General features: G+C 47.9%; 1 protein-coding gene across 2 annotated transcripts; it reads left to right on the top strand.

The window, feature by feature from the left end:
* The first annotated feature begins 292 nt into the window (after nucleotides 1-292).
* On the top strand, nucleotides 293-21,306 carry EXOSC10 (exosome component 10). Of its 2 annotated transcripts, none has more exons than XM_019930881.3 (25): nucleotides 293-450; nucleotides 2,725-2,861; nucleotides 3,610-3,733; nucleotides 4,784-4,906; nucleotides 5,175-5,340; nucleotides 5,490-5,604; nucleotides 6,669-6,744; nucleotides 6,956-7,066; nucleotides 7,270-7,413; nucleotides 7,911-8,101; nucleotides 9,128-9,284; nucleotides 9,430-9,578; nucleotides 9,743-9,793; nucleotides 10,444-10,555; nucleotides 12,468-12,518; nucleotides 12,680-12,758; nucleotides 12,852-12,961; nucleotides 15,133-15,228; nucleotides 15,571-15,645; nucleotides 16,807-16,894; nucleotides 17,976-18,049; nucleotides 18,567-18,738; nucleotides 19,510-19,571; nucleotides 20,142-20,218; nucleotides 21,165-21,306. In XM_019930881.3, exons 1-25 carry the CDS (start codon nucleotides 340-342, stop codon nucleotides 21,193-21,195), a joined length of 2,682 nt encoding a protein of 893 aa, XP_019786440.1. In that variant the 5' UTR covers nucleotides 293-339; the 3' UTR covers nucleotides 21,196-21,306. The 2 variants fall into 2 exon arrangements, with proteins under 2 accessions (XP_019786440.1, XP_019786441.1); XM_019930882.2 differs by having other exon boundaries at nucleotides 4,784-4,888.
* Nucleotides 21,307-25,536: the final 4,230 nt, after the last annotated feature.

A 25,536-nucleotide genomic window follows, 5' to 3' on the forward strand; every position in this document is an offset into this window, starting at 1 on the left:
GTAGTTTGTTAGGGATGAACCAGCAGCGAGGGAAAAGATAGATGACGCCAGAGAGGGGATAACTGCAGGAGTCAAATCAAGTGAGTGAGGGGGCCACGGAACCAGAGCCTGGGAGGAGCAAGCTTTAAATATAAGAATAATTGGGTCCTCCAGGTCTTACCGTAAATCACTGGGTTGCTGTCATGAAATAATACGAAGTTAAAGAAAAACGTCAAATTCCCTGGGTGGGGTACTCAGCTGATACCGCCCCAACTCAAGAATAGCCTTCGCACATGCGCAGTGCGTGCACGTCGCGTTGGCTGAGGCACTCTCGCGAGAAAAGTCGTGCAAGCCGGAAAAATGGCGCTTCCCAGTTCCCGAGAGTCCAAGGCCCGGTCGGCGACAAGCGCTACCGAGTCTGACGGGGAGATGGTGCTGCCCGGCTTCCCCGATGCAGACAGCTTCGTGAAGGTGAGCTCGTGAGGCCTCGGGGGCACAGGGAGCCGCCCGCGGCTGACCGGAAGCAGGCGCGGACCCTCTCGGAGGCCGCCCACGCGGCCGCGCGCATGCTGCAGCGGAGCCTCGGGAGGGGGTCTAGGGGCCGCTCCCCGCTCCGGGCACAGTCTTCATCCTCCGGGGATGGGGCCTCGCACGCTGACACCCGGGGACGCCACACTCCCCAGGGTCCTTGATCTCCCGTTTGAGCCCATGTAGTCCCGAGTGTGGAGAACTATCTCCGCCTCGTGGGAAGGGCTTTCTGGTCACCCTGATGTCCCCAGCCTTCGCGACCCCGCCCCCGCCCAGGTCTGAGCCACCCGACCAACTCTCCAGAGAGACTTGGCTGCTTTACGCCTCCCGCGGCCGGGATGGCGCTTCTTCCCTCTCTTGAGGGCCAATCCTACATAATTCCAAACCCTGGGTTTAATGTCACCTGTTACAGCTGCCACCGAGTGTCCCTCCTGGAGGTGCCATAGAGCATTTATCAATGCCTCCTCGAAGGAACATAGAGTTCATTTACATTATTTGTCTATTGGTGCTTAAATATGAACAAACAAACCTGGGATTAAACACCTCATGCATAGCTCTTCCAAGACCATGAAACTAAAATAGTTTGTAAGTTAGCACTACAGATCCTCCAAAACGCCACTCGCATTATATCTAATTCATCATTAGCAGATGTTGTTATTAATTCATTTATTTGGTTCTGAATAGTTCCAGGGCCACTAGCCATGGTCCTGATTGGGTGGCTCAGTGCTACCATGTACCCCACCATGATTCAAGTTCCCATCTTTCTCTCTCTCTCTTTTTTTTTTCTTGGAAAACATTTATTACACAACTCACAGTAATGTCAGTTGGCCTTGATATGACCAACTGTCATTTACCTATGACAGCCACTTAAGGTTTTTTCTCATTATCACACAACAGTTAAAATAGAGACCTACCTGGCACTAACTGAGCCATAAACACTAGTCCAGTTGTGGACAGTAGCCATTCTAAATTGCTTATCCAAAAGATCTAGAATATTCTTATATTGTCGTTTTTTTTTTTTTTTTTTTTGCTGCACCATATGGCTCATGCCACACCATGTGGCTCGTGCCCCTTGCAGTGGAAGCGTAGAGTCTTAACCACTGGACCGCCAGGGAAGTCCCTTATACTTTTTTTTATTGTTATTATTTTTTATTTTTGGCTGCGTTGGGTCTTCATTGCTGCACGCGGGCTTTCTCTAGTTGTGGTGAGCGCGGGCAGCTCTTGGTTGCGGTGCGCGGGCTTCTCTTGTTGTGGAGCATGGGCTCTGGGCGCAGGGGCTTCAGTGGTTGTGGCACGCAGGCTCTAGAGCACAGGCTCAGTAGTTGTGGCGCATGGGCTTAGTTGCTCCGCGGCATGTGGGATCTTCCCGGACCAGGGCACGAACCCATGTCCCCTGCATTGGCAGGCGGACTCTCAGCCGCTGCCCTACCAGGGAAGCCCTTTTTTTTTTTTCTTCTTTTAATAATGAGAGATTACATCTATTTATTTATTTACTTTTTTGGCTGCCTTGGGTCTTCGTTGCTGCACACAGGCTTTCTCTAGTTGCAGTGAGCGGGGGCTACTCTTTGTTGTGGTGCACGGGCTTCTCACTGCAGTGGCCTCTCTTGTTGCGGAGCATGGGCTCTAGGCACACAGGCTTCAGTAGTTGTGGCACGCGGGCTCAGTAGTTGTGGCTTGTGGGCTCTAGAGTGCAGGCTCAGTAGTTGTGGCACACAGGCTTAGTTGCTCCGCGGCATGTGGGATCTTCCCAGACCAGGGCTTGAACCCGTGTCCCCTGCATCGGGAACCCGTGTCCCCTGCATCGGCAGGCAGATGCTTAACCACTGCGCCACCAGGGAAGTCCCCCTTACGCTTATTTTTCAAAGGCAGAAACTAAGGTTCAAATAAATAAAATAACTTGCCCAAGGTCACAGTCAATAGGTAGCAGAGCCAAGACTCAAACCCAGGCTGTTTTGAATATTAGTCATATTATATATGTATTTGTTCTTTCTCTCCCTACTCTCCCAAGAATGTAAGCTCCAAAACTTGGTTTCATGTTCACTGTTGTATCATAAGGGCTTGGTGTAAAATCGGCAGTAAATGAATATTTGTTGGATGCATGAAGGTCTTCATCATCTAACACAATTCATTATATATAGTAGATCTTGAAAAAAAATGAGTTGCTGAATGAATGGTGATCCGTGTCTAAAACATGCTTGTTTTTCTGGTTTTTGACAGTTTGCTCTTGGGGCAGTGGTGGCAGTCACCAAGGCATCTGGGGGCCTACCGCAGTTTGGTGATGAGTATGATTTTTACCGAAGTTTTCCTGGCTTCCAGGCATTTTGTGAAACACAGGGAGACAGGTTGCTTCAGTGGTAAGTACTGTATATTGGTTTCTCACGTTGAAAGAAAAGACTATAAAGAAGTAGATGATTTTTCCTGAAATTTGTTTTTTTCTTACCATAATTTTCTGTGCTTTAGAGCTATAAAATGTAAAAATGAGACAGTGGGAAATGTTAATTAGGGAAATGTTACTTGGTAAATTTTGAGTTTTACTTTTAAAATATATATATTGACTATTGCAGCTATAGACAATGAATCTTTTTTAATTAATATGGGACTTGAAAACCGAGATCCAAGATTCTCTCACACAACTTGGAAAGTCACAAGTATTAGCTTTCTTTTTCTTTTTAATCTATTTTCTTTTTTAGTAATAGCTTTCTAATAAGTGTATTAGGACAGGCATTACACAAACGTTGATTTTGTTTAACTGTTGCATGACAGAATTAGAGAATCTGTTTTAGATTTCATGTGAAAACAATGAATGCAGAGTATATTATTTACATAGTGTTATGTATTTTTTTTTTAGAATTTAAAGGAAGCTTTGGGATAGTTTCTTCCACCCCCTCAAATAATAGATGAGAAAAATAAGTCTTAGTGAGATTCAGTGAATTGCCCAGTGCCATACAACTAGCAATGTTTTTTGCTAAAGGGTGCAGGTTTTATTAGTCTGATAAAAAAGTATTGGGAATAGTCTAAGCCAAGCCTTGGGAGCTTTCTCCTAGATTGTAAACAAATGAATAAAAGTATACAAGCTGATTTTGGTTTTCCTGTCCTTTCTAGCATGAGTAGGGTAATGCAGTACCATGGATGCCGAAGCAACATTAAGGATCAGAATAAAGTGACTGAGCTGGAGGACAAGTTTGATTTGCTAGTTGATGCCAATGATGTTATTCTGGAAAGAGTGGTGAGTATTTCACATTACTCTTAAGGTTACTAACAAATGAAGAGCTTTCGTATTATTAAATATGAAAAGAAACCCAAGCACCTCAGGAAATGAAAAGAAAGGAAGTTTAGCATTTCTGGCCTGTAATGACATTCCCTCCCTCTGCTAGTTGGCTTCTTCTTCCGAAAAATAACACAGTTGTCTTCAGATATATCACTTCAGAGTATCGCTGCCCCGGGGGAGGGCTGTTTTTAAAGTGCCGTATTAGTAATCTACCTTCCAGATTTGCGAATCCCATTTTGTTGCAAGAGAAGAGGCCTCTGGATACAGATCCCAACCAAAATTTAGTCTATTTTTACTATTATCCACAGTCTGCTAAACACCCTGACTTGCGTAATTGGAGGGAGATGTGAATCATTTGATCTAGCTGACTGTCTACTTACACCTAATACTACAGCATAACATTCTTTACAGAAATACACACAGATTGTCCAAAACACATCTAACTCTCAGCCATGTGACAGTCCTGCAGACATTTAAATCATGCTCTCCTGTCCCTTGAAGTCAGCTCTTCCATGGTCTAAATGCCCACAGGTCTTTCAGTGGTTTCTCATACTTTATGATTTCAAGTCCTGGCATTTATCAGCTGGGTGCACCTCTGTTAATGGTGCCCAAACTGAGATTCCACATCTTTATAAAGTAGATCAGGACACGCTTCATTCTCACTCTAAATACCGTACCTCTATGTTTAATACAGTCTAGGGTCTTTTTAATTATTTTAGTGGGCCACATCATACTGTTGAATCACTTTTGAATTTTCAGCCCAATTCAGAACTGTAAAGAGACTTGATCAAGGGTAGGGAGTGCCGGATAACAGCCCTGTCATTGAGCAAATAATGCTTCATTTATTTGCGATTGATGACTCTCTAATCACCTCTGCTACAGTGATCCACCCTTATAAGTGTGTACTCTCGCACATAATTCTCTGAATGTATTTCGTAAAAATTTTAGGTAATTAGCTCTGTTAACCCTGAAAGGAAGATACTAAATTAATGTCTCTTTTACTCTTAGGGCATTTTACTCGATGAAGCATCAGGTGTGAATAAGAATCAACAACCTGTCCTCCCTGCAGGATTGCAGGTCCCTAAAACCATAGTGTCCAGCTGGAACCGGAAGGTGAGGGCTGCTTTTCAGGTGAACTAGAGCTTTCAGTGTCAGCTTTGCAGTAGGGCCCTTGCCCATTCTGATTTGCATTTCTCTTTTAACTTATTGGACACAGAACTGGCCACTGCCTAAGTTGTTCTCATAAATAGACACAACCTAATTACACCCTCTTGTCTAACCCCCCAGTCTCACACACACATACATTCTTAAATGAGTGGTCTTTGGAAGGCATAAATTGGAATTTATTCTAATTCATCAAGTTGCTGTGTTATAAAGTATTTATATTTGTTGATCATAGGCAGGAGAATATAGCAAAAAAACAAAATGTGAAACATTCCGGCTGCTTCATGCAAAAAACATCGTCCGGCCTCAGCTTAAATTCCGAGAGAAGATTGACAATTCCAACACGCCGTTCCTTCCTAAAATCTTCATCAAGCCCAATGCTCAGAAACCCCTCCCTCAGGGTAAGTAGTGCCAGCTCTGCCCAACAAAAACGAATCAAGGGGAAAAGGTATCCCTCCCACCTTCCTTTCTTCAAATTCAGAGGGAGCCAGTTAACCCTCCATAACTAGACAAGATGTGAATGTGTCTTTGTCCCTGCTTGGGTCTCCAGCACTCTCTAAAGAAAGGCGGGAGCGCCCACAGGACCGACCAGAGGACTTGGATGTCCCCCCTGCCCTGGCAGATTTCATCCACCAGCAGAGAACCCAGCAGGTGGAGCAGGACATGTAAGTGTTTGCCTGTCTGAACGTCCTGCCGTGGCCCTCATCCTCGTGCCGCATTTTCACTCTGTGTCGCTTCTGTAACGTGTGAATGAGAACAGAATCTGAGGAGTCCTTATCCTGACGTGCATCTTATCAATTAAACCTCCTGCTTGTGTTCGCAGAGGGCCTCGCACAAGCACCGTCTCACGTAGCCCTCACGCAGTCCTGAGAGCTGCCAGTTGCTCTCGTCCCCATTGGACAGATGAGAAAACAAAATTAGGGATGCTAACTTCCCACAGAACTAGAACTTTAAGCCCAAGTTTTCTTAAAATTGTCCTTCCTTTGTACCACTCTGCCTTTCTTGTTAGGTGTGGACGCAAACAAGAAGGTAATGCTCACCAATAAATTCAGTACAGAAAAGACATTTCTCACTGGCAGGATAAGCATCTTGGAAAAACTTTGCTTAAAACAGACAAGAGGACTTTGATTTCAGTTCAAAGAAAAACGGTGATGAAAACTTCGTCAGTGTTGGTCTTTTTCTCACACGCAGCCAGAGTGTCTGAGCGTTTGTGCCTCAGCCCCAGCTCTGCACTGTGAGGCCACTAGCTGAGTGCTAGAGAAATAAAGGTAATGAAAGGCAGCCCTGCCCTCAAGGAACTGAGAGACTTAGGATTTTTATGCAAGTATCTGATAGAGGAACTGAAAAAAATACATCATTTGGTATATGACCAACTGAGGTATTGACCACTCTCTCTCACCTCACAGATTCGTTATTCCAAACCACAAGGAGTTACATATCTCACCTTTCTGTATCATCCACAACAGCAGCCGTACAGTGTTTGGCAAATTAGTGCTCAAATCTGTATAAATGCATCGATTTTGAATTATCATACTTTAAGGGTGAACAAGTTTCACCCAATTTTTTTTTTTTTGATGCACTTGAATCGTTGTTGAAACAATGATGCTTTTAAAAATATTTTCACAATGGTCTTTTCTTGTTTGTTTTTACGAATTGGATTAAAGCAGTTGTTCTTCCTTGAATCATGGAATTAATCAAAAAGATTTTTCTTTTTGTTTTATTGATTCAGGTTTGCACATCCTTATCAGTACGAGCTAGATCACTTCACTCCACCAGACTCAGTCCTTCAAAAGCCAGAGCCTCAGGTAAGTGCCCAACCTTAGCTGATGGATGGTACCCAAGTAGCCCAGGAAGAATCAAATACATAGATTACTGGATGTAATTTTGGCTTTCCTTAAATATTTTTAAAGTAGAAGGTTATGACTTTGGATTATTTCTTGAACTCTTAATTTTGGTACTTTCATGAAAGATGATTCTTAACAGTCTGCTCTTTCTGCCCGTACTTCTGTGATGCAGTTATACAGACCTGTAGGAGAGACACCCTGCCACTTCGTGTCCTCGCTGGATGAACTAGTGGAACTCAATGAAAAGCTCCTGAAGTGTCAAGAATTTGCTGTAGACTTGGAGGTAACTTGTTAATGACCTGGAATGAAAATTTTCATTTCCTGTGCGTTGACCTACTCAAGAAATACAGAATTAATACTAATTTAAATCTATTTTTTGGTAGAAATTAATTATATTACTCTGCTTTATAACTGACTTCAAAATCGGTAAAGGTAAGCCTGGTAAAATCTTTTTCTCCTGTTCTCCCTTCTTTCTGTGTGTTTTAGCACCACTCTTACCGGAGCTTCCTAGGGCTCACCTGCCTGATGCAGATTTCCACCCGGACAGAAGACTTCATCGTTGACACCCTGGAGCTTCGCAGTGACATGTACATTCTCAATGAGAGCCTCACAGACCCAGCTATTGTTAAGGTCAGTCCCACTCATGCACGTGAGTGCAAGATTTAGGTGCTTTTCAGTTTACTGTTTTCATCATTTCAACGTAGACCCAATAAAGTTGAGAGAAATAACAGTAGCTTCACACTAGGGTACCACATGCCAAACTGCTTTTGTTTCTAAACCCCTGTTAGAAGAGCTAAGGCTTAGCTCGTTACCACCCAGAAAAATGTTAAATCACTTTGATGAGTATTGCAGTGAGCCCATGCTCTCAAGATTGTTTGGACTTAATGACTATCCTTGAAGTTAGCAAAGCAGGTTTCTTAGAATCATCAGCTGTTAGCAGTTACAAGTATGCAATTAGGAGTGTAGAAGGCTGTGGCCCAAATTAAAAGAGGCATTTAAAACTGAACCCATCTTAATCTTTATCCTGTGTTCTAATTCCAGTGTTCTAATAACCTAGGGGCAGAGTTCATTTCAGAGTATAAGTGGCCTTGTGCCACTGTACTGCCTGACTGTGGTTTTGTTTTCAGGTCTTCCACGGTGCCGATTCAGACATAGAATGGCTACAGAAGGACTTCGGGTTGTACGTGGTGAACATGTTTGATACCCATCAGGCAGCACGCCTTCTTAACCTGGGCAGGCACTCCCTCGACCATCTGCTGAAGCTCTACTGCAACGTGGAATCAAACAAGCAGTATCAGCTGGCCGATTGGAGAATACGGTTAGTTTGTTCTTGACCAGGAAATGGGGATGGCAGAAGAAGGCCTCGGCGTTCATTAACTCCCACTCCTGGAGACCTTTGTGCAGGCTGTAACACCATTTGAATCTTCAGTTGAATGTCGTTGGGCTTTTCTCCAGTTGTTTTCGTTGCATAAGGACAACTGGAAGTTTTAGAATAACAATGAAGTTTATGTTGGGCTGATTATGTTACATAGAGGGGAATGTTAGTAAATTTCAGTTTAGTTCTGTAATGTGAGGAATTTAAAAATTTTTAAATGGATTGGTTAAAAAAATGCTTCCTATTTGAAAAAGCTGGGAATTACTATCTTAGATAAACAGTGTGTTATGCTTCGTGGAAATAGTAGTTGAAAGAGCCGCACCATGTCAGCATTTGTCAACGCCAGTCTCTTGTTTGTAACTCTCATCTCCCGGATAGGGATGCTTGTGTATGTGTGAGATGGTCTCCCATAGGTGTGAGAGGATTCTAAGGTGCAGCGCTGACTTAGCCTTATAGTCAGTGTTTACTATAGTCAAAGGCTGTAACAGAGTCTTGGCCATACTTTGTGGGATTCTTGCTCACCTTGGTCATTTTCAGATGGCCGGCTTCCTCTCTGAGGTTGCAGCTGTTGTATGGAGAAGCACCAAGCTTTTCTCCACTTCTCATGCCAGAATTTCTAAAGAGAATCTAGTGAAGTCCAAATGTAAGATGAAAATGATAAAATCTAAAAACCATTACCTGTTATTTAACCCATGCCACGTGCCATACACTGGGCTAAGATTCAAACTCAGGACAGCAGGGCCCTTATTTTTAACCACATCCTTGCCCTGCTGACCTTTCTACCCAGCTGTGAAAAGAGTGGCTTGTCATATGAAGATGCAGGAGATGCTGGTAGAACTGTAGTATTGGCCGGGAGAGAATCTTTGATATCAGAAGGAACCAAAAATGTCTTAGCTCCAGCAGCGTAGACAAGTTGAATTGCCGCCCAGGGGGAAAGGTGTGAAACAATGTTCTCTGTTGCAACTCTAGACCTCTGCCTGAGGAAATGCTCAACTATGCCCGAGACGACACTCATTACCTGCTTTACATCTATGATAAGATGAGGCTGGAGCTGTGGGAGCGTGGCAACGAGCAGCCCACGCAGCTGCAGGTGGAGTGGCAGCGGAGCCGTGACATCTGCCTCAAGGTAAAGCCCGACACCCGGGTTCCGCTCAGGTCCCACTTGTTCTTTGCTTTGCTCTTTGCATTCATGAGAAGAGCCCAGTGTCTTGAAGAGCCCAGGGCACAGTATTGATTCCCACTGATCTTGAATATTCGATAATATTTTGCAGAAATTCATCAAACCTATCTTCACGGATGAATCTTACCTGGAACTGTATAGAAAGCAAAAGAAACATCTCAACACACAGCAACTAACGGCCTTTCAGCTGCTGTTTGCCTGGAGGGATAAAACTGCTCGCAGGGAAGATGAAAGTTATGGGTAAGAGACTAGAGATTCTTTTAATCTTGCCAGGTCTGGTAACAAGGAAATAATGGACTTTTTTCCCTTTTTGCCATGAAAGTTGGTTGTTTTCCCAGGGTTATAGCATATAGTGGAACTTGTTGGCTGAATTTAATGTGATCCTGTTGTGTGTTTTATTCCAGATATGTCCTTCCAAACCATATGATGCTAAAGATAGCTGAGGAACTGCCCAAGTGAGTGAGACCTGATTAATATGCTCGCGGACTTTCTCAGTAGAGAAGAGTTGTCCTTCACAGTCCAGCTTCCCTGATTGTTATTGCCTCAAGGCTGTTTACTCAGAGAAGATTAGTGCTCAAGGAAGTTAGCACCAAGGAATGCAGTCTCTGCCCTTGGGCTGCCATTTAGGCAGTAAAACTTCTGAACTGGAACTGTTTCATTGGATATGCCTTATACTGAGTCCCATGTAAGTCTCTGAGCCTATAGCGTCCACTTACAAGGAAGGAAAATGTCTGTACCTTCTTCCAAATTAAGCTATCTTATGATTTTAGACGTTTTATGATGTTAATTGAAGTATAAGCAGAGAATCAAAGTTCATAATCTTCTATCACCTCCTTGCAGAATCGCAGTACAGCAGAGCTGCGGCCCTTCTTTCCAGCTCTCCCGGTTAGCAGGAGGCAGCTGTAAGAGGCTTTCTGCTCAAGGCTCAGTGCAGCAGGGAGCACGTCTAGGAGCAGCTGGCTGGGCTGCCCGGACGTGACGGTGTTTCCTTGGTGTCCACCTGAGCTTTCCGTGCTCTGGCTTTATCTGGTTATTGTCCTTTCCTGGAGCCTTTGAGGGCTGTGTTCCTAGGCGATGAGTTGAGTGTGTTCTCGCTTGCCTTCAGGGAACCTCAGGGCATCATAGCCTGCTGTAACCCTGTGCCACCTCTTGTACGGCAGCAGATCAATGAAATGCATCTTTTAATTCAGCAGGCGCGAGAGATGCCCCTGCTCAAGGTAAGAAAGCTTTTCTGCTAAACGTTCCCAACTCAGCAGGTTCTCAACCCTGTCTGCCAGTGTCTTACTCCTTATGGTGTCCTATGGACGTGAGCTGGTCTCCATTCTAAAAAAATCCTGAAGACATCATAGGATTTAGGAAATCCAGTGGGTGTATCTTTATGATAATCAAAAGCTAAAACTCATCCTTTTTTTCATGACCTTATCTTTGATCATCCAACGAGTCAGTGATGTCTAATGATGTCTAATGGGCTGGTTAGCTGTTGTTCAGAGGCAGTTAACCCGGCGGGATAAAATGGAGTGGGGATCTCAGCACAGGGAGCTCGTTTTGGAAAACGGGCAGTGGTCCAGAGTGAAGTGATAGTGCCCTGATGAGTGTGTTGGTCACAGAAATGGAAAGCAAAGGACGGGTACAAGAAGTATCTTCAGAAGAAAAGATCGATGGGACTTAATAACAGATGGAGACAACAGCTGCCATCTCTTTTTTTCATTTTTTTGGCTGTACCGTGTGGCTTGTGGGATCTTAGCTCCCAGACCGGGGATCAAACCTGGGCCCTCAGCAGTAAGAGCGCCGAGTCCTAACCATGGGACCGCCAGGGAATTCCCTGCCATTTCTTTTTTTTTTTTTTTTTTTTTGCGGTACACGGGCCTCTCACTGTTGTGGCCTGTCCTGTTGCGGAGCACAGGCTATGGACACACAGGCTCAGCGGCCATGGCTCACGGGCCTAGCCACTCCGCGGCATGTGGGATCTTCCCAGACCGGGGCACGAACCCGTGTCCCCTGCATTGGCAGGCGGACTCTCCACCACTGTGCCACCAGGGAAGCCCTTCCCTGCCATTTCTTTTGGAGCACGATGCTAAGTGCTTTAGAGGTATTCCCCGACTGGCAAGTGGATTTGAAAATAACGGAGGTGGAGTCAAGGACAGTTCACTCCACATATAAAGCCAAGGTGATGGGAAACATGAGAACCTTGGATAGAAGAGGGGAATTCAGAAAGAGCTAACTGTGAAGGAGATGCTAAAGTTTAGGAAAATTTAGATGAAAGCAGGGTCCCCGGCCCATAATCCAGATCCATACATCTACGTCTATGTGCGACGCATGGGCACGCACACACCAGCACGCCTCTGCTTTTGTGTAGATAATGCAAGATGTCAGGTAAATTTGCATGTTTTTTTTGTTTGTTTTTGTTTTTGTTTTTTTGTTTTTGCGGTACACGTGCCTCTCACTGCTGTGGCCTCTCCCGTTGCGGAGCACAGGCTCTGGACATGCAGGCTCAGTGGCATGGCTCACGGGCCCAGCCGCTCCGCAGCATGTGGGATCTTCCCGGACCGGGGCACGAACCCTCGTCCCCTGCATCAGCAGGCGGACTCTTAACCACTGCGCCACCAAGGAAGCCCTGCATGTTTTGATTTGTGTTTTATTGGGACAGTTTTTCATGTTTTGTCTAAGTAGTGTCAGCATGTGGTAAATCATGTTTACAATCTTTTGAAAGATTATTGATTCCAGAAGACTTAAAATCAGCCCCTTTGAAAAGGTGAAAAAGAAGAGAATCTGAGGATAAACATATTTACTGTCTTCATGTTAAAATTTCTTTCTTGGCTCTATACTTTTTCCAAGTAAAGAGAGAAACGCTGGTGACAAGAGAAGAATCTTTATCAAGCTCTTTGGAGTCCTTCCACATTGTGCCTTGTTACGATAAAAGGTTTTATTCTTTCATCCAACAAATAATTATTGAGCACTAAGTAATTATAGTGCCAGGCACTGGAAGGGATGAAGGGATGAGAGAAAATCTCTGGGCTCTTGAGAAAAACACCGTCTAGTGAACGGACCCTTCTGCGCTGAGGGGGAAAAATGTGTGTATCATCAAATTCAGGGAACTTTTCTCAAATTCTCTTTGTTTTTACTTTTCAGTCTGAAGTTGCAGCTGGAGTGAGGAAGGACGGGCCACCACCCAACCCTGAGGTACCGGGATGTGTTTATTGTTGCTTCTTTGGGGGAGACATCAGTCAAAGCCAGCGCGGACCCAACCTCCCTGACAGACACCAGGGCCTGACACCTCGGGCAGAAGGCTGCCCCCGCTTGCAGGTTGTTCGTGTCAGCCTGGTGCTTTCTTTTTGTTGCAGAGATTGGAGAATGCTCTCTTCGGCCCCCACGACTGCTCCCACGCCCCGTCAGACGGCTGTCCTCTCATTGCAACCAATGGTAATGAAAAGCCCTCTGGAATATCCTGGACAGCTGGGGCTGCCTGGTGTGCCATCCCACAGGCTTCGACTGTGCTGACTTCCCTCCCTGTAGGGCCTGTGCCGGTGCAGAAGCAGGAGGGCCTCCCCACTGCCCGAGAAGAAGAGGAGGCCCTGCCGGGCTCCGGATGCCTTATCGCTACCGCTGTCATCACGTTATTTAACGTGAGTAACATCTTCGGGGAGGGGAGACAGACCGGGGGGACGTACTGGGTTTATCACACAGGCCGTCTGCCTGGAGTGTCGTGGCCACCTCTGAGCCGAACACCAGAAGTAGAAGCCAGCAGTGGTGGGAGTGGGCATGGAGGCCATCAGCCAGATGGTGTTTGCTGCCCTGACGAGGAGGTCTGTGGGAGGTGGCAGAGGATTCTCTGTGCACTCTGCGTGAGGAGATCCTCAAGGGAGGGTTGACATCTTGATACTCACCGATGGCCCCCCAGGGAAGTGGGTGTGGGCTCCAGGGGCGCATAAGCAGGGACTTTTCCCGAACATCCACGGTCAAGGGACAGTTCACCCTGATTCCCAGAAGGGGTGGAGTGATGTCTCCGATGAAGAGTGTGTGCTGTGTATACCTTCCTGACAGCTGCCAGCACCACCTATATGTGCTCTGGATGAAAAAGAGAAGATTTAGAGAGCATTTCTCCAGTCTGGCTCGTTAGAGGAAGTGAGCTGCAGGAAATCAGGCACCAGGAAGTGGGTAGGAGCTTGTTCCCCATCCCAGAGAGAGGCTGAGTCCTGGTAGGTAGTGACTCCATCCAGTGTGGAGTCCCAGTGTGGCCCGCCTGAGCCCAGCCGTGTTCCTGGAATCGGGCTGGGATGCGACAGAGCTTATCCCGGTCTATCCCACCCAGCACGCTTCTCCTTTCCGCCAGTGACTTGAGCTGCAGGTTCTTTGCACAAGGAAGACCAAGGTGCATTTGTTGGTCAGGATGGACAGATACTGAAATGACCAGGGACAAAAGGAAAATGCACAGATAAAATTCTGAATACAGCAAGCAATAGATGTGGTAGAAAGGAAAAACCATAATTTCTAGAAAGAAGGAACTGAGAAAGAGAAGCAAGAATACTGTCTATATGGAAAAAGACAAGTGTCAAGCTTAGCAGATGTTCAGATGGTTAAGAAGCTGGTGATCCAGTAGGTTACGGGATCACCGTTCACAGCTATTCCACCACACTCGGATGCTGGGCCAAAGCCAGGGAGGTGAAGTACCGCCTGCAAGATGTACCACCCGGGAGTAAACTTTCCTTTTCACTTAATTACATACATTTAGTCTTGCTTCATGTGAAAAGAAGTCTAGGAGCTTTAGTTGACCGCAGAATTCATTGAGCCACAAAGTGATTAGGCAACTAAAGATGTGAGCGTGAACTTGCGGCTGTGTGGACGTGTAAGTGCTGTGCCTGGTCTAAAGGATGCTGGAGCCCCTCGTGCCCTGTGTGGCAGGGAGCCTAACTACAGAAAAAGCCAAAGGATAGCACATGCTGATGAACCCAGGTGGAAGCAACATTCTGTTGCATAATTTCATTGGTTACCTATAAAGGTGTATGATTTTAAATTTCAGGTAATTTCAGGTTACAACCCCACATTTTAGAGCCAGCCAGACCTGGGTTTAAATCCTTGTTCTGCACCTATTAGCTGCAAGGCTCTGGAAGACTTTCTTAACTTCTCCCAGCCTCACTTTCCTCATCTGTAAGATGGTGAGAATAATGCCACATAGCTCATAGGTTGTAAGGACATGGTGAGAATTCATTGATTCAATAGATATGTATTAAACACCCTCCTGTGTGCTATTACAGGTTATTACAGTGCCTTATGCATAGGGGAGACTTTAAAAAAAATACTCGTTAATATTGTCAATCAACTATACTTAAATTTTAAAAATTTAAATTAAAATTGTTTTGGGGGTTTTTCTTTGGGTTGGGGGGTTGTTTCTGTTTTTTGTCTGTTTTTATTTTTTTTGCTTTGTTTTGTTTTTGTTTTTGTTTTTGTTTTTTTTGCAGCTTACTCTTAGTTCCCCAACCAGGAATTGAACCTGGGCCACTGCAGTGAAAGCACCAAGTCCTAACCACTGGACTGCCAGGGAAGTCCCAAAAAAGTTTTAAATAAAAAAATAAATTTAAGTTATTCCCTGGTGGTCCAGTAGTTAGGGCTCCGTGCTTCCACTGCAGGGGCCACGGGTTTGATCCCTCATTGGGGAACTAAAATCCCCGTATGCGGCGTGGCGTGAATGAATGAATGAATGTCAACTGTTAGTATCATTACTGTTACTGTTATTCCTCTTGCTTGTATCTTAATGTCACAGAATGATTACATGAGTGATCATTTTCTGTCCCTGCAGGAACCTAGTGCTGAAGAAAATGGAAAGGGTCCATTAACAGTTGCACAGAAAAAAGCCCAGAACATAATGGAGTCCTTTGAAAATCCATTTCGGATGGTAAGTAATGGTTGTGTATGTTAAGGGCTGACAGAAGAGGCAGAGCTTTCTGTAGCTGTAGGTGCCTTTTGCCTGGAAAAGAAGCTGAGAGTGTTCAGAGACTGGAAGCCTCAAAACTGTGAAGTCGTCCCCGGCGGGGTTGAGACCTGGGGTCAGGTCTTTTGAGACAAAGCCAAAAAGAAGACCCCACTTGAGGGCCAGGCAGCCGCGGCCAGGCTGATGCTTTGCACTGAGGCCTCCTAAGATGGAACCAGCAAGAAAACTCCCATCTCAGCGCCACCGACCTCTGGGTCCGGATTCCGTTTCTCAGCGGCTAATGTGACTGCGTCTCCATCTCTCCAGTTTCTGCCTTCACTAGAATCCCGGGCTCACGTCTCTCAGACAGCAAAGTTCGATCCATCTTCGAAAATCTATGAAGTAAGTGGATTTGTCACCCTTTCTAAGAGTGACTTTCTAAGAAAAGGGGACTTCTTAATTTCTTAAACCAGGTTTCTGTTTTAAACAAGCCCATCTGTGAACCTCCCTGAAAGTGAATGCAAGAAGCACTTCATATATAAGCATTGTTTCCAGAGAGAGCAGCCAGACTTTAATCAGATTTTCGAAAGCACTGGGGGACTTTTTAAGAAACAGATCTTTGGTTTTTGTTTTTTTAAATTGAAGTTTAATTTACTTGGTGTAAAGTACAGAGATATGAAATGTACAGCTGGATGCGTTTTGATATATGAATATTATGAGGTCCGTAAAGGTGGCGGCTTGCATTTTAAAGCACTCTGTCGTGTATCGTGTGGTTTGTCTTCAGCAGCATCATGAGTAAGAATGAGAGCACATCTTCCCTGGGTCCCCGTGAGATGTTCCTGGGAGCCCGCATGTGAATTGTCTGTTAAAAGCCCTCTTCCTCCCTGCAGAAAGTAGCGCTCTGGTCAGATAGGTGGCCTGCCTCCCTCTGCTCCCAGCACCACTCTTTCTTTAGGCAAGAGAATCAGGCCGACACCCTGACGGGCCTCCACCCTGTCACTGCTGGTTAGCCTGCTGCTGTTGGACGGGGAGTCAGGCAGGGTTTCCCCCACTGGCTGTGGCACACTCAGCAGCCATCCGTCCCTCACCGTGCTTGCTGGTTCCTGCCACCTAGATGCGTTCTAAGGCCGCAGGTACAGGTGGTGTCATAAAGAAGCACGTCAGACTTGCAGGAGTCCCGCCTTGAATCCCATCTCCGCCATTTATTAACCACGCCCCTTGGCCAAGTTATTGTAGCTTCTCCGAGACTGCTTCCTGTCCGTAACGCAGGGGTGATGTTAATGCCGCTGTCCCGGGATCGCAGAAGGGACTGAATGAGAGGGTGGGTATGTGAGCATCCCGCCCCGTGCCTGGGGTACAGCTGTACTTTGTCCTTCTTAATAAGTAGCTTATAAATAAAGCCAGCCTGAGGTTTTATTTTGTGTGTCATTAGATATGGAACTTATAACCTAGAATGTATATAGCTGCTAGGTTAGCATGCTCTGCATCACCTCATTAAAAAAATAAAGCATTCCTAGGTGGCCGAGTTCTGGAGTTTTTTTGTTTTGTTTGTTTTCATTATAGATCAGCAACCGTTGGAAGCTGGCAAGCCAGGTACAGGTACAAAAAGAATGTAAAGAAACCGCCAAGAAGAAGGCAGCTGAGCACACAGGTAGCGCAGCGTCTGCTTCCTCAGAGACTCAGCGCATTCGTTAGAGAACAGCCCTTGCACGTCGTTCTGTCGATTTAATCGTTCAGCGACGTGCCAGATACAGCAAAGCAGCCTCCGCCCTGCTGAGGGATGGCGGACGGTCAGCCGGTAGATGTGTGAGCTGTCAGGGCAGCGGGTACTTGCTCAGAGAGCGAGGTAGGAGGTGCTGGGGGATGGGCCTGAGGGGGCGCCGGGCTTCTTCCCTACGGCAGTCAGTGAACGTGGCAGTCAGTGAACGTGGCATTGAGCAGAGACCTGCAGCGATCGGGGGGAGGGTACCGGACCGGAGGCCCAGCGAGGCCAAGGCCACAGCTCGCCGTGCTGCTCAGCGTGGGCAGGAGGCCCCGGGGATGACGAAGGCGGGAAGGAGGGGAGGGCAGAGAGCAGGAATCCGTTGTCAGGACTTCAATTCCAAGTGAGTTGGGAGCCTTGCAGGGTTCTGAGCAGAAGAGGGACATGCGCTGAATTAGGCTGTGGAGGCCTCCCCCTGGAAGCCGCACAGAGGGCAGGGCAGGGAGTCCGGTCAGGAGGCAGGGCCGAATGCAGGTGCAAGGGGACGCTGGCGTGGACGAGCTGGGGACAGAGCAGGTGGTGAGAAGTCAGAGCCTGGGTGTGGCCCGTAGTGAAGCCGACAGCGTGGGGTGAGGACTCAAGGGTGGTCCGTGGACTCGAGAGGTTTCGTCCTGAGTGCCTGAGGAGGTGGGGCTGCCGTCGACAGTGAGGCTGAAGAGGGAGCCGGTTTGAGGCGGACGAGGTTTTGGTTCTGGTCCTTCACGTGTTACAGTTGAGATCCCGACGCAGCACCCTCAGAGGTGTCCCGTAGGCCAGTGCATGAGGGGCAGGTGTGGGTGTGGACTGAGACGGCGGGTGATGAGAAGAGCATCTGGGCCCGAGCCCCACGGCAGCCACCCTGTGGGGATTTGGGGAGGTGGGGTGGGACCAGCAAAGGGGGCTGAGGGGCAGGGAGGGCGTGCGCAGCTGGGGCGACCGCTGTGGGCAGAGGAGGGCGGAGGCTGCACAGAGACGGTTCTCTCTCTTGCAGCTGCCCGGGACCAGGCCAAGGAGGAGTGCGGAGCAGCAGCGGAGCAGGCCGTGTCCGTCCGCCAGCAGGCCGCCGTACGTGCTGGCTTTTCTGCGTTTTCTGGTTCTGGTCAGGATTGTTCTCAAGCATCAGGAGGGCTTGCCCTCAGCTTGGATTGAATGCTTGCTCTTCCCAGTTCATGCTGGCTTGTCAAGTGGTGCTGCCTCGTGCCCCTTGAGAAAGTTGACGCTGTCATCCCTCTTCGACGTTCCTCCCTCCGCATTTGGGATAAACGTGCCCCTCGCCTGTAGAAGTAGACAGGGCTTCAAGCCTGCGCTGTGTCCCACTCCTCCTGGGAGCTGTGTCACTCCCCGGCACCCAAACATTCTGGAATGCTCAGCCCCGGCCTTTCGAAGTGGCCCGATGTCATTCTCCCTCTGGGAGCTCGTCTCGGTCCACCTGGCGGTAGTCCCGCCCAGACTGCCCGCCGGCGCTCCTCTCCCCATCACCGAATCAGTCGTTACAGCCCAGGAGGCGGCGGGTCCCTCGCGCTGTGCTCTCTGCAGGGCACGCGGGGCGTGCTGCTCTCTTACGGGTCTGTTCAATCCACAGCTAGAGAACGCTGCCAAGAAGAGGGAACGAACAACAAGTGACCCGGGGACGACAGAACAGAAACAAGACAAGAAACGACTCAAAATTTCCAAGAAGCTAAAAGACCCAGATCCACCAGAAAAAGATTTTACCCCATATGACTACAGCAAGTCGGATTTCAAGGCTTTTGCTGGTGAGGCCAGAACTGGTGCCCTGCAAGGACTACCTGCCGTGTCACATGGGGTAAAGAAACAGCGGGCCTTCGGCGGAGCTTCAGCTCTGCCTGACACCTGGCACGAAGCAGGAGTTGTGAGGGCAAGACAAGGACACAGTGGTGACCGGACAGAAACCCACCTCCCTCAGCCCCTGGGACTGACTTGTAGGAGCCGCTCTGGTGGTTCAGCACAATGGTGTCTGTTCTAATCGTGGCTTCATCCTTCTTCACAAGAGCTTGTGTTTTCACACACACACACACACACACACACACGATTTGGTTTGTTGAGAAAACCTGATGTCCAGGAGATGAAGCTCTGTGCTTCCTGAGCCGGTGAGAGCCTGTCTACCTTGAAGGGGCTGAGGCTGGCATTCCTGACTGCAGAGCAGCCTCCTTGGCAACACAGCAGTCTTTTCTGCAGGAATGTCACCTCTGGTCCCAGTTTACTGACAGTGGCTTCATCCTGCACAGAAACCAGATAGATTTCCTTGATGTAAAGTGGCCAGTGCTTTAGCCACCTGCCCCTGACCTAAGAATAGACCTGTGAGAAATGAGCCTTGTCTCCAGGCTGCCGTTAGCTACTGGGAACATGATCTGTGAAGTTACATCAGCCAGAAGTTTCTCTCGGTAAAGGGGTAGTGGACTGACAGCCCACACTGCCTGAATGTTGTGCCCCCGGCCTGGTAGTAAGTCTGTTGTGTGTATTCACTCACTCACACGATCACCGGCATCTCTTCTCTTACCTTTTAGGAGACAGCAAATCCACACTTTCTTCCCAGTTTGACCCAAATAAGCAGCCACCGTCTGGCAAGGTAAGTAATAGACTGAGAACCCCAGCATGCTCCAGGTGCGTGTTTGTTGACCTCTTCCACTGCTTGGAAGACAGGTCCATCTAGGAATCCTTTTTGCATATCTTTTCCCTCACCTCATTTCTTCCCAAGTACAGACAATACCCGTCAACTATTCTAGCAAGAAAAAAATGTTTTAAAGAGTCTATAGAAGTGGGTGTGTGGTTTTGAAGGGTGTTACTCTGTTTGCTGCCATGGGAATTACAGCCACAGGCCGAAACCCTCCCTGTGGCTGCTGGCACAGGCCTGCCTTTGTCCCCCAACCCCACCGTGGGCGTTGCTTCCAGTCAGAGCAGAGGGTGGCTGGACGTCTGGCATGGGGGACGGGGCGAGGCCCACGTGGAGCCCTCCCGTTTCTTCAGTAGCTCATCTGTATGGCCTCGCCTTCAGAAACACCCAGAAATGTCCAGTTGCAAGAAAACCAAAGTCACACCAGTGGCGCTGGAGTCCTTGATGGGCCATCTGAGCTCAGGGGTGTTTTCCTGTGCGTCTTGCAGTCATGGTTGTCACTCAGCTTCAATGGCTTCTTTTCAGAAATGCACTGCAGCCAAAAAAATTAAACAGCCGATGGGAAACAAAAGCATGTCTTTTCCAACTGGAAAGTCAGACAGGTACGTGCCAGATGGCCGGCGTGGCCCGGGAAACCCGGTGAGCAGCTCGGAGGCCTTAGGTGGAAAGACTTTCAGACGGCCTCTCCCAACCCGATCCCGCCCTTTGTCATTTGGAAAACTAGCTGGGACAGGAGAGGTGATCGCTGGATGCCAGTCACAGCCACGGCCTCCCCGGGCTCCAGTCACCCTCAGTGCTCTCCCGGTACCATACGGTTTCCCAGGGGCACCTCGGAGCAAATAGGTCTGAAGTTTGCCTAGATCAGCTTGTTTCTGAGGAATGAGAAAAACAGTCCGTAAGCAAATGTGGGTTGTCATTGTTCAGGAATATTTTATTTTATTTATTTATTTTTTTTTTTATTTATTTTTGGCTGTGTTGGGTCTTCGTTTCTGTGCGAGGGCTTTCTCTAGTTGTGGCAAGCGGGGGCCACTCTTCATCGCGGTGCGCGGGCCTCTCACTATCGCGGCCTCTCATTGTGGAGCACAGGCTCCAGACGCGCAGGCTCAGTAGTTGTGGCTCACGGGCCTAGTTGCTCCACGGCATGTGGGATCTTCCCGGACCAGGGCTTGAACCCGTGTCCCCTGCATTGGCAGGCAGATTTTTAACCACTGCGCCACCAGGGAAGCCCGTTCAGGAATATTTTAGTTAGAGGTGTGAAACCCTGATCCTTGAGGCAGACCCTGAGGTCAGAGGACTCGCCCCCAGGCTGTGGCCGTAACCGAGGGACCTGCCTGTAGATCTCGGTCAGCTCGGCCGTTCCGGCCCCGCTCTTGTCTGCTGGAGTTTTGGGGCACATTGCTGCCCTGCTCAGTCCTCGCAACCCCCAGACAGTCCATTTTCCCTCCGTTCTGCATGATTAAGGTTCACAACGTTTTATAAACTGGCTGAGAGCCGACGTTCAGCCACACTGGAAGAAGTAACTCTCTTGTTTTCGTGCTGTCTCTACAGAGGTTTCAGGCACAATTGGCCAAAGAGATAGTGTTGGAAGAGACCCTTGGGACCCTCCCATGGACTGGAAGCACCAAATGGTGGTGCTGGTTTTGTACAGACTCATTTTTAAACCATTAAAAATAATTCTTACTGGAAGAAAGCTGGTTCCTGACTTTTCTTTTGCGGCCACCACGGCTCTGGCAGGAGAGAGCAGATCTCATCTTGTCCAGATCGCCATCGTCAGTGGCCTCGGGTAAGTGTGCCCTTGGGGTGTGGTTTCTGGAGAAATCCAGAACTACCTCCAGGGGGGAATGCAGGAGGCTGTCCTGTGACTCCGGAAAGGGAGGCCTGGAGCACAGCGCTCACCCGACTGTCCATCCCGAGAGTTCTCACTTGTTCACACACCTTCGGATCACATGAATGAAGCCAAATGGTGGAAAGGACATTCGGGAGGGACCGGTGGGTGCCTAGAACCAGCGGGGCTTCACGAGGGCCTGGTCTCTTCTCTGCTTCTTTCTCTCTCTCTTTTGTTTTTACACTTTTTTTTCCCAATTATAAAAGTAATAACAGGGCTTCCCTGGTGGCGCAGTGGTTGAGAGTCCGCCTGCCGATGCAGGGGACACGGGTTCGTGCCCCGGTCCGGGAAGATCCCACGTGCTGCGGAGCGGCTGGGCCCGTGAGCCATGGCTGCTGAGCCTGCATGTCCGGAGCCTGTGCTCTGCAACGGGAGAGGCCACAACAGTGAGAGGCCCGCGTACCGCAAAAAAATAATAATAATTAAAAGTAATAACATGTTTATTGTAGGAAATGAGGAAGACATAGATAAATGCCAAGAGAAAAATTAAATCATCTTTAATTCTACCACACAGAGATAACCTTTAACATTTTGATAGAAAGGCTTTTTACCATGTATATCTTTTCTTCTTTAATAAATGCATTTGCTTTTGGCTGTGTTGGGTCTTCATTGCTGTGCGCGGGCTTTCTCTAGCTGCAGCAAGCGGGAGCTACTCTTCTTTGTGGTTCACGGGCTTCTCATTGCGGTGGCTTCTCTTGTTGCAGATCATGGGCTCTAGGCACGCAGACTTCAGTAGTTGTGGCGTGCAGGCTCAGTAGTTGTGGTGCGTGGGCTCAGTAGTTGTGGCGTGTGGGCTCTAGAGCACAGGCTCAGTAGTTGTGGTGCACGGGCTTAGCTGCTCCGCGGCATGTGGGATCTTCCCGGACCAGGGCTGGAACCTGTGTCCCCTGCATTGGCAGGCGGATTCTTAACCACTGTGCTACCAGGGAAGTCCACCATGTATATCTGTAACTTACAAATGGCTTTATATTTCTATAGTCTTTCACCTTTTTTTAAAATATTTATTTATTTATTATTTATTTATTTGGTTGTGCCGGGTCTTAGTTGCAGCAGGAGGGCTCCTTAGCTGTGGCATGCATGCGGGATCTAGTTCCCTGACCAGGGATCAAACCCGGGCCTCCTGCATTGGGAGCACAGAGTCTTCTCCACTGCGCCACCAGGGAAGCCCCTATAGTTTTTCACCTTTAAAGTTTATATTATGAGACTTTTCTCATTCTAAAATTCATTTTAGAATTATTAAACATTTTTAATTATTATTAAACATTTTAATTATTAAACATTTAGATTTCTATCTTTGTAATATTTTTAAGGCAACACTGAACTTCTTGTATAAATTTGTGACCCCAGTCTGATTATTTCTTCAGAATTCTATTTGATTTTAATCCTGAGATGGGCTATCAAATAAAGAAAGCACAGAATGATACCATTATTTGGGGTTTTTTTTTTTTACAAATAACGGTTTGTAAAAAAATATTTTACAAATATTTAAGCAAGGAACCTATTTTCTTGGAAGTTTTTCCCACGAGTTACTGAGAGGGCTGACTGCGTGTGAGCCCTACAGGGCTGCCAGGCCAGACATGGCTGTGCCACAGAGCAGTGCCCCCAGGACAGCCAGGGTCTGTACAAGGTAGGGCTGGAGCGGTTGAAGCCGACAGAAAAGCCAAACGATCGGTGGCTTGCGCAAAAAGATGTTTCTCCTCTGTCTCTTCTGTAAATAACAGTCAGCCCAGAGCTGGTGCGGCGACTGCTGGTCCTGACTCCGGCTGCTGTCTTGTTGCTCTACCGTCCTCAAGTCAAACACAGGGCTGCCACCTCGTGGGCCTGGTAACTGCCCCAGTGCCACCACTATCTCCTCATTCTGTTTAACTGGAAGGAGGGGAGATCAGCCAACGTCCACTTCCCATTGGCCAGAACTTAGCCCCATGACCACAGCAAAGGATACTGGGAAAGTCGTTATTTCAGTGCCCAGCTGAAAATCCTGGTTACTATCATTGTATAGTCAGAATTCGGAAAGAATGGGCATTGATACACAGTGAGCTGTCTGCCCAAAAATGCCAGAGTCTCAGCTAAGAAAAATAGACAGATGCGGGGGCGGGGGGGGGGGGGGGGCGGTTCCCTGGTGGCCCAGTGGTTAGGATTCTGGGCTTTCACTGCCGTGGCCTGGGTTCAATCCTTGACTGGAGAACAGATCCCACAAGCCATGTGTCACGGCCAAAAAAAGATAGATGGGAATGTGTTTAAGCAAGAAATTGTATTCTACTCAGGACAGCCTGAGGAGGCTTCCTGAAAGGTACATCTGGGTCGCACTTGGAAGACGAAGGGAAGAAGTGCAGAGAACCTTGTAGCCAGTGCTACAGAGTGGGCCTCTGATAGAGACCGGCTGGAAGCTGGTTAGAAAAGCAGATCCCCAGGCTCCACCCCAGACCAGCCCTATCAGGATGGAGGGTTGGGCCCGGACACCTGGTCTGAACTCTCCAGATGGTTCTTTTATGCGTGCTTAAGTTTGAGGACCACGTGCTATAAGCAAGGCAGTGGGCCCCAGACCGCGTTTAGTGGGCTTACCACTGGTCAGAGGTGAAATGAATAACGGAGACAATGTATTAAGTTTCTCACAGAGGTAAAATGATTCCTTGTCCTGTATATCCTTGCTCGTTTTGTCTCTGGTTTTGTTTTTTAATAAGATGGAGACCATAGACCGTAGGAGTAGAGGTCTTTTTTAAGTGTCTCGTCTTGCAAAAGAAAAACTTGGCAACCGATGTCAGTGCCCAAATGTGTGTTTGAAATTTGGCCCATGGAACCCCAGAGTCCAGGACCACTGAGCCATGGGATAGGGCCAAGAGCCTTGGGGGTTTGGAGAACAGCTGTAGTTCCGTTTCCCTGAAGCATCAAGTCATGGGGAGATTGTTCGGATCCCCAAGGACCAGGGAGGATGTGCCAGTGTATAGAGGGGCGCATGTCAGTCGGGAACTGCTCAGTGATTCTGAACCCTCAGCGATTCTGAACCGTGGAGGCTGTGACGGGACCTGTGCTCTGGGAAGATGATCTGGCAGGGCCGGGTGGGGTTGGAGGTAGAGAATTTATGAGTAGAAGGGCTCTTTGCTCCAGGAGGTACACTGCTGTTTGTGGTCCTTAGGAAGCTTGCCATAAGCATTTTCAACCAAGTAACACCACGTACTGGCCAAATTCCCACTCATAACCACAGCTGGCTGAACACGATGCTTAAAAAAAAATGACTCCAGGTGCTAATCAATGACAGAAACGCATTCCTGCTCTGTGGCAGCCCCATTGCCTTGGACGGTGGCTGTTCACCCACCTCTTGTCCTCGTATAAACTATCTACCCTTTAGGAGGTTGGGACAGTTGACCCACTGGAGAGTAAGGCTTTACAACTGAATTGTAAATGCATACTGGTCTGAATTTGGAGAAACGTTTCATATGATACCTTGGTTTTTTCCATCCTGATTTTCCCTATCAGTTGTAGATTTAACTGGGCTGTATAACAATGGCTACTAATGGCAAAACCACAGTTCTTCCTCCTTGTGATCTGAAGTTGGGTGACATTTCTGGGCTCTATGTCCTGTACATGTGGGGAATTTTTTGCTTGAAATGTATTCAGGGCCGTTTTCTTTGAACTTGGAGGGTCTGAGCTACTGCTATACATACCAGCCTAGAGGTCCTGTTTGCTGTTGGCGCTTGAAGCCGAGACCACAGCTTTACCTCCTCTACAGGAGGGGCCGAGGGTGTCGTTTATTGTCCTCGCTTCAGGATGCACATGCTGGAGCAGCTCTGTTCAACTTGGGGGAGGGATGGGATAGACTTGATCTTCCACTGCCCCACCCCCGCCCCACACAGTGCCCCAGGAATGCCAGGGCCCCCATCTGGGCTCAGCTGTGCAGTGCCTGGAAGAAAGCCAAGGCAGCTGACTCCACTGGGTGCCTGGACCCACATCCTGGCCTCCCACGTCCACTCAGCCTGTTACTCAGTGCTGCCAGCTACAGGCACCGTCCCTAGTCTCATGGAGCTTACAGTCTGGCTC

Source organism: Tursiops truncatus, chromosome 1, assembly GCF_011762595.2.
Source record: "Tursiops truncatus isolate mTurTru1 chromosome 1, mTurTru1.mat.Y, whole genome shotgun sequence".
NCBI classification, from domain to species: domain Eukaryota; kingdom Metazoa; phylum Chordata; class Mammalia; order Artiodactyla; family Delphinidae; genus Tursiops; species Tursiops truncatus.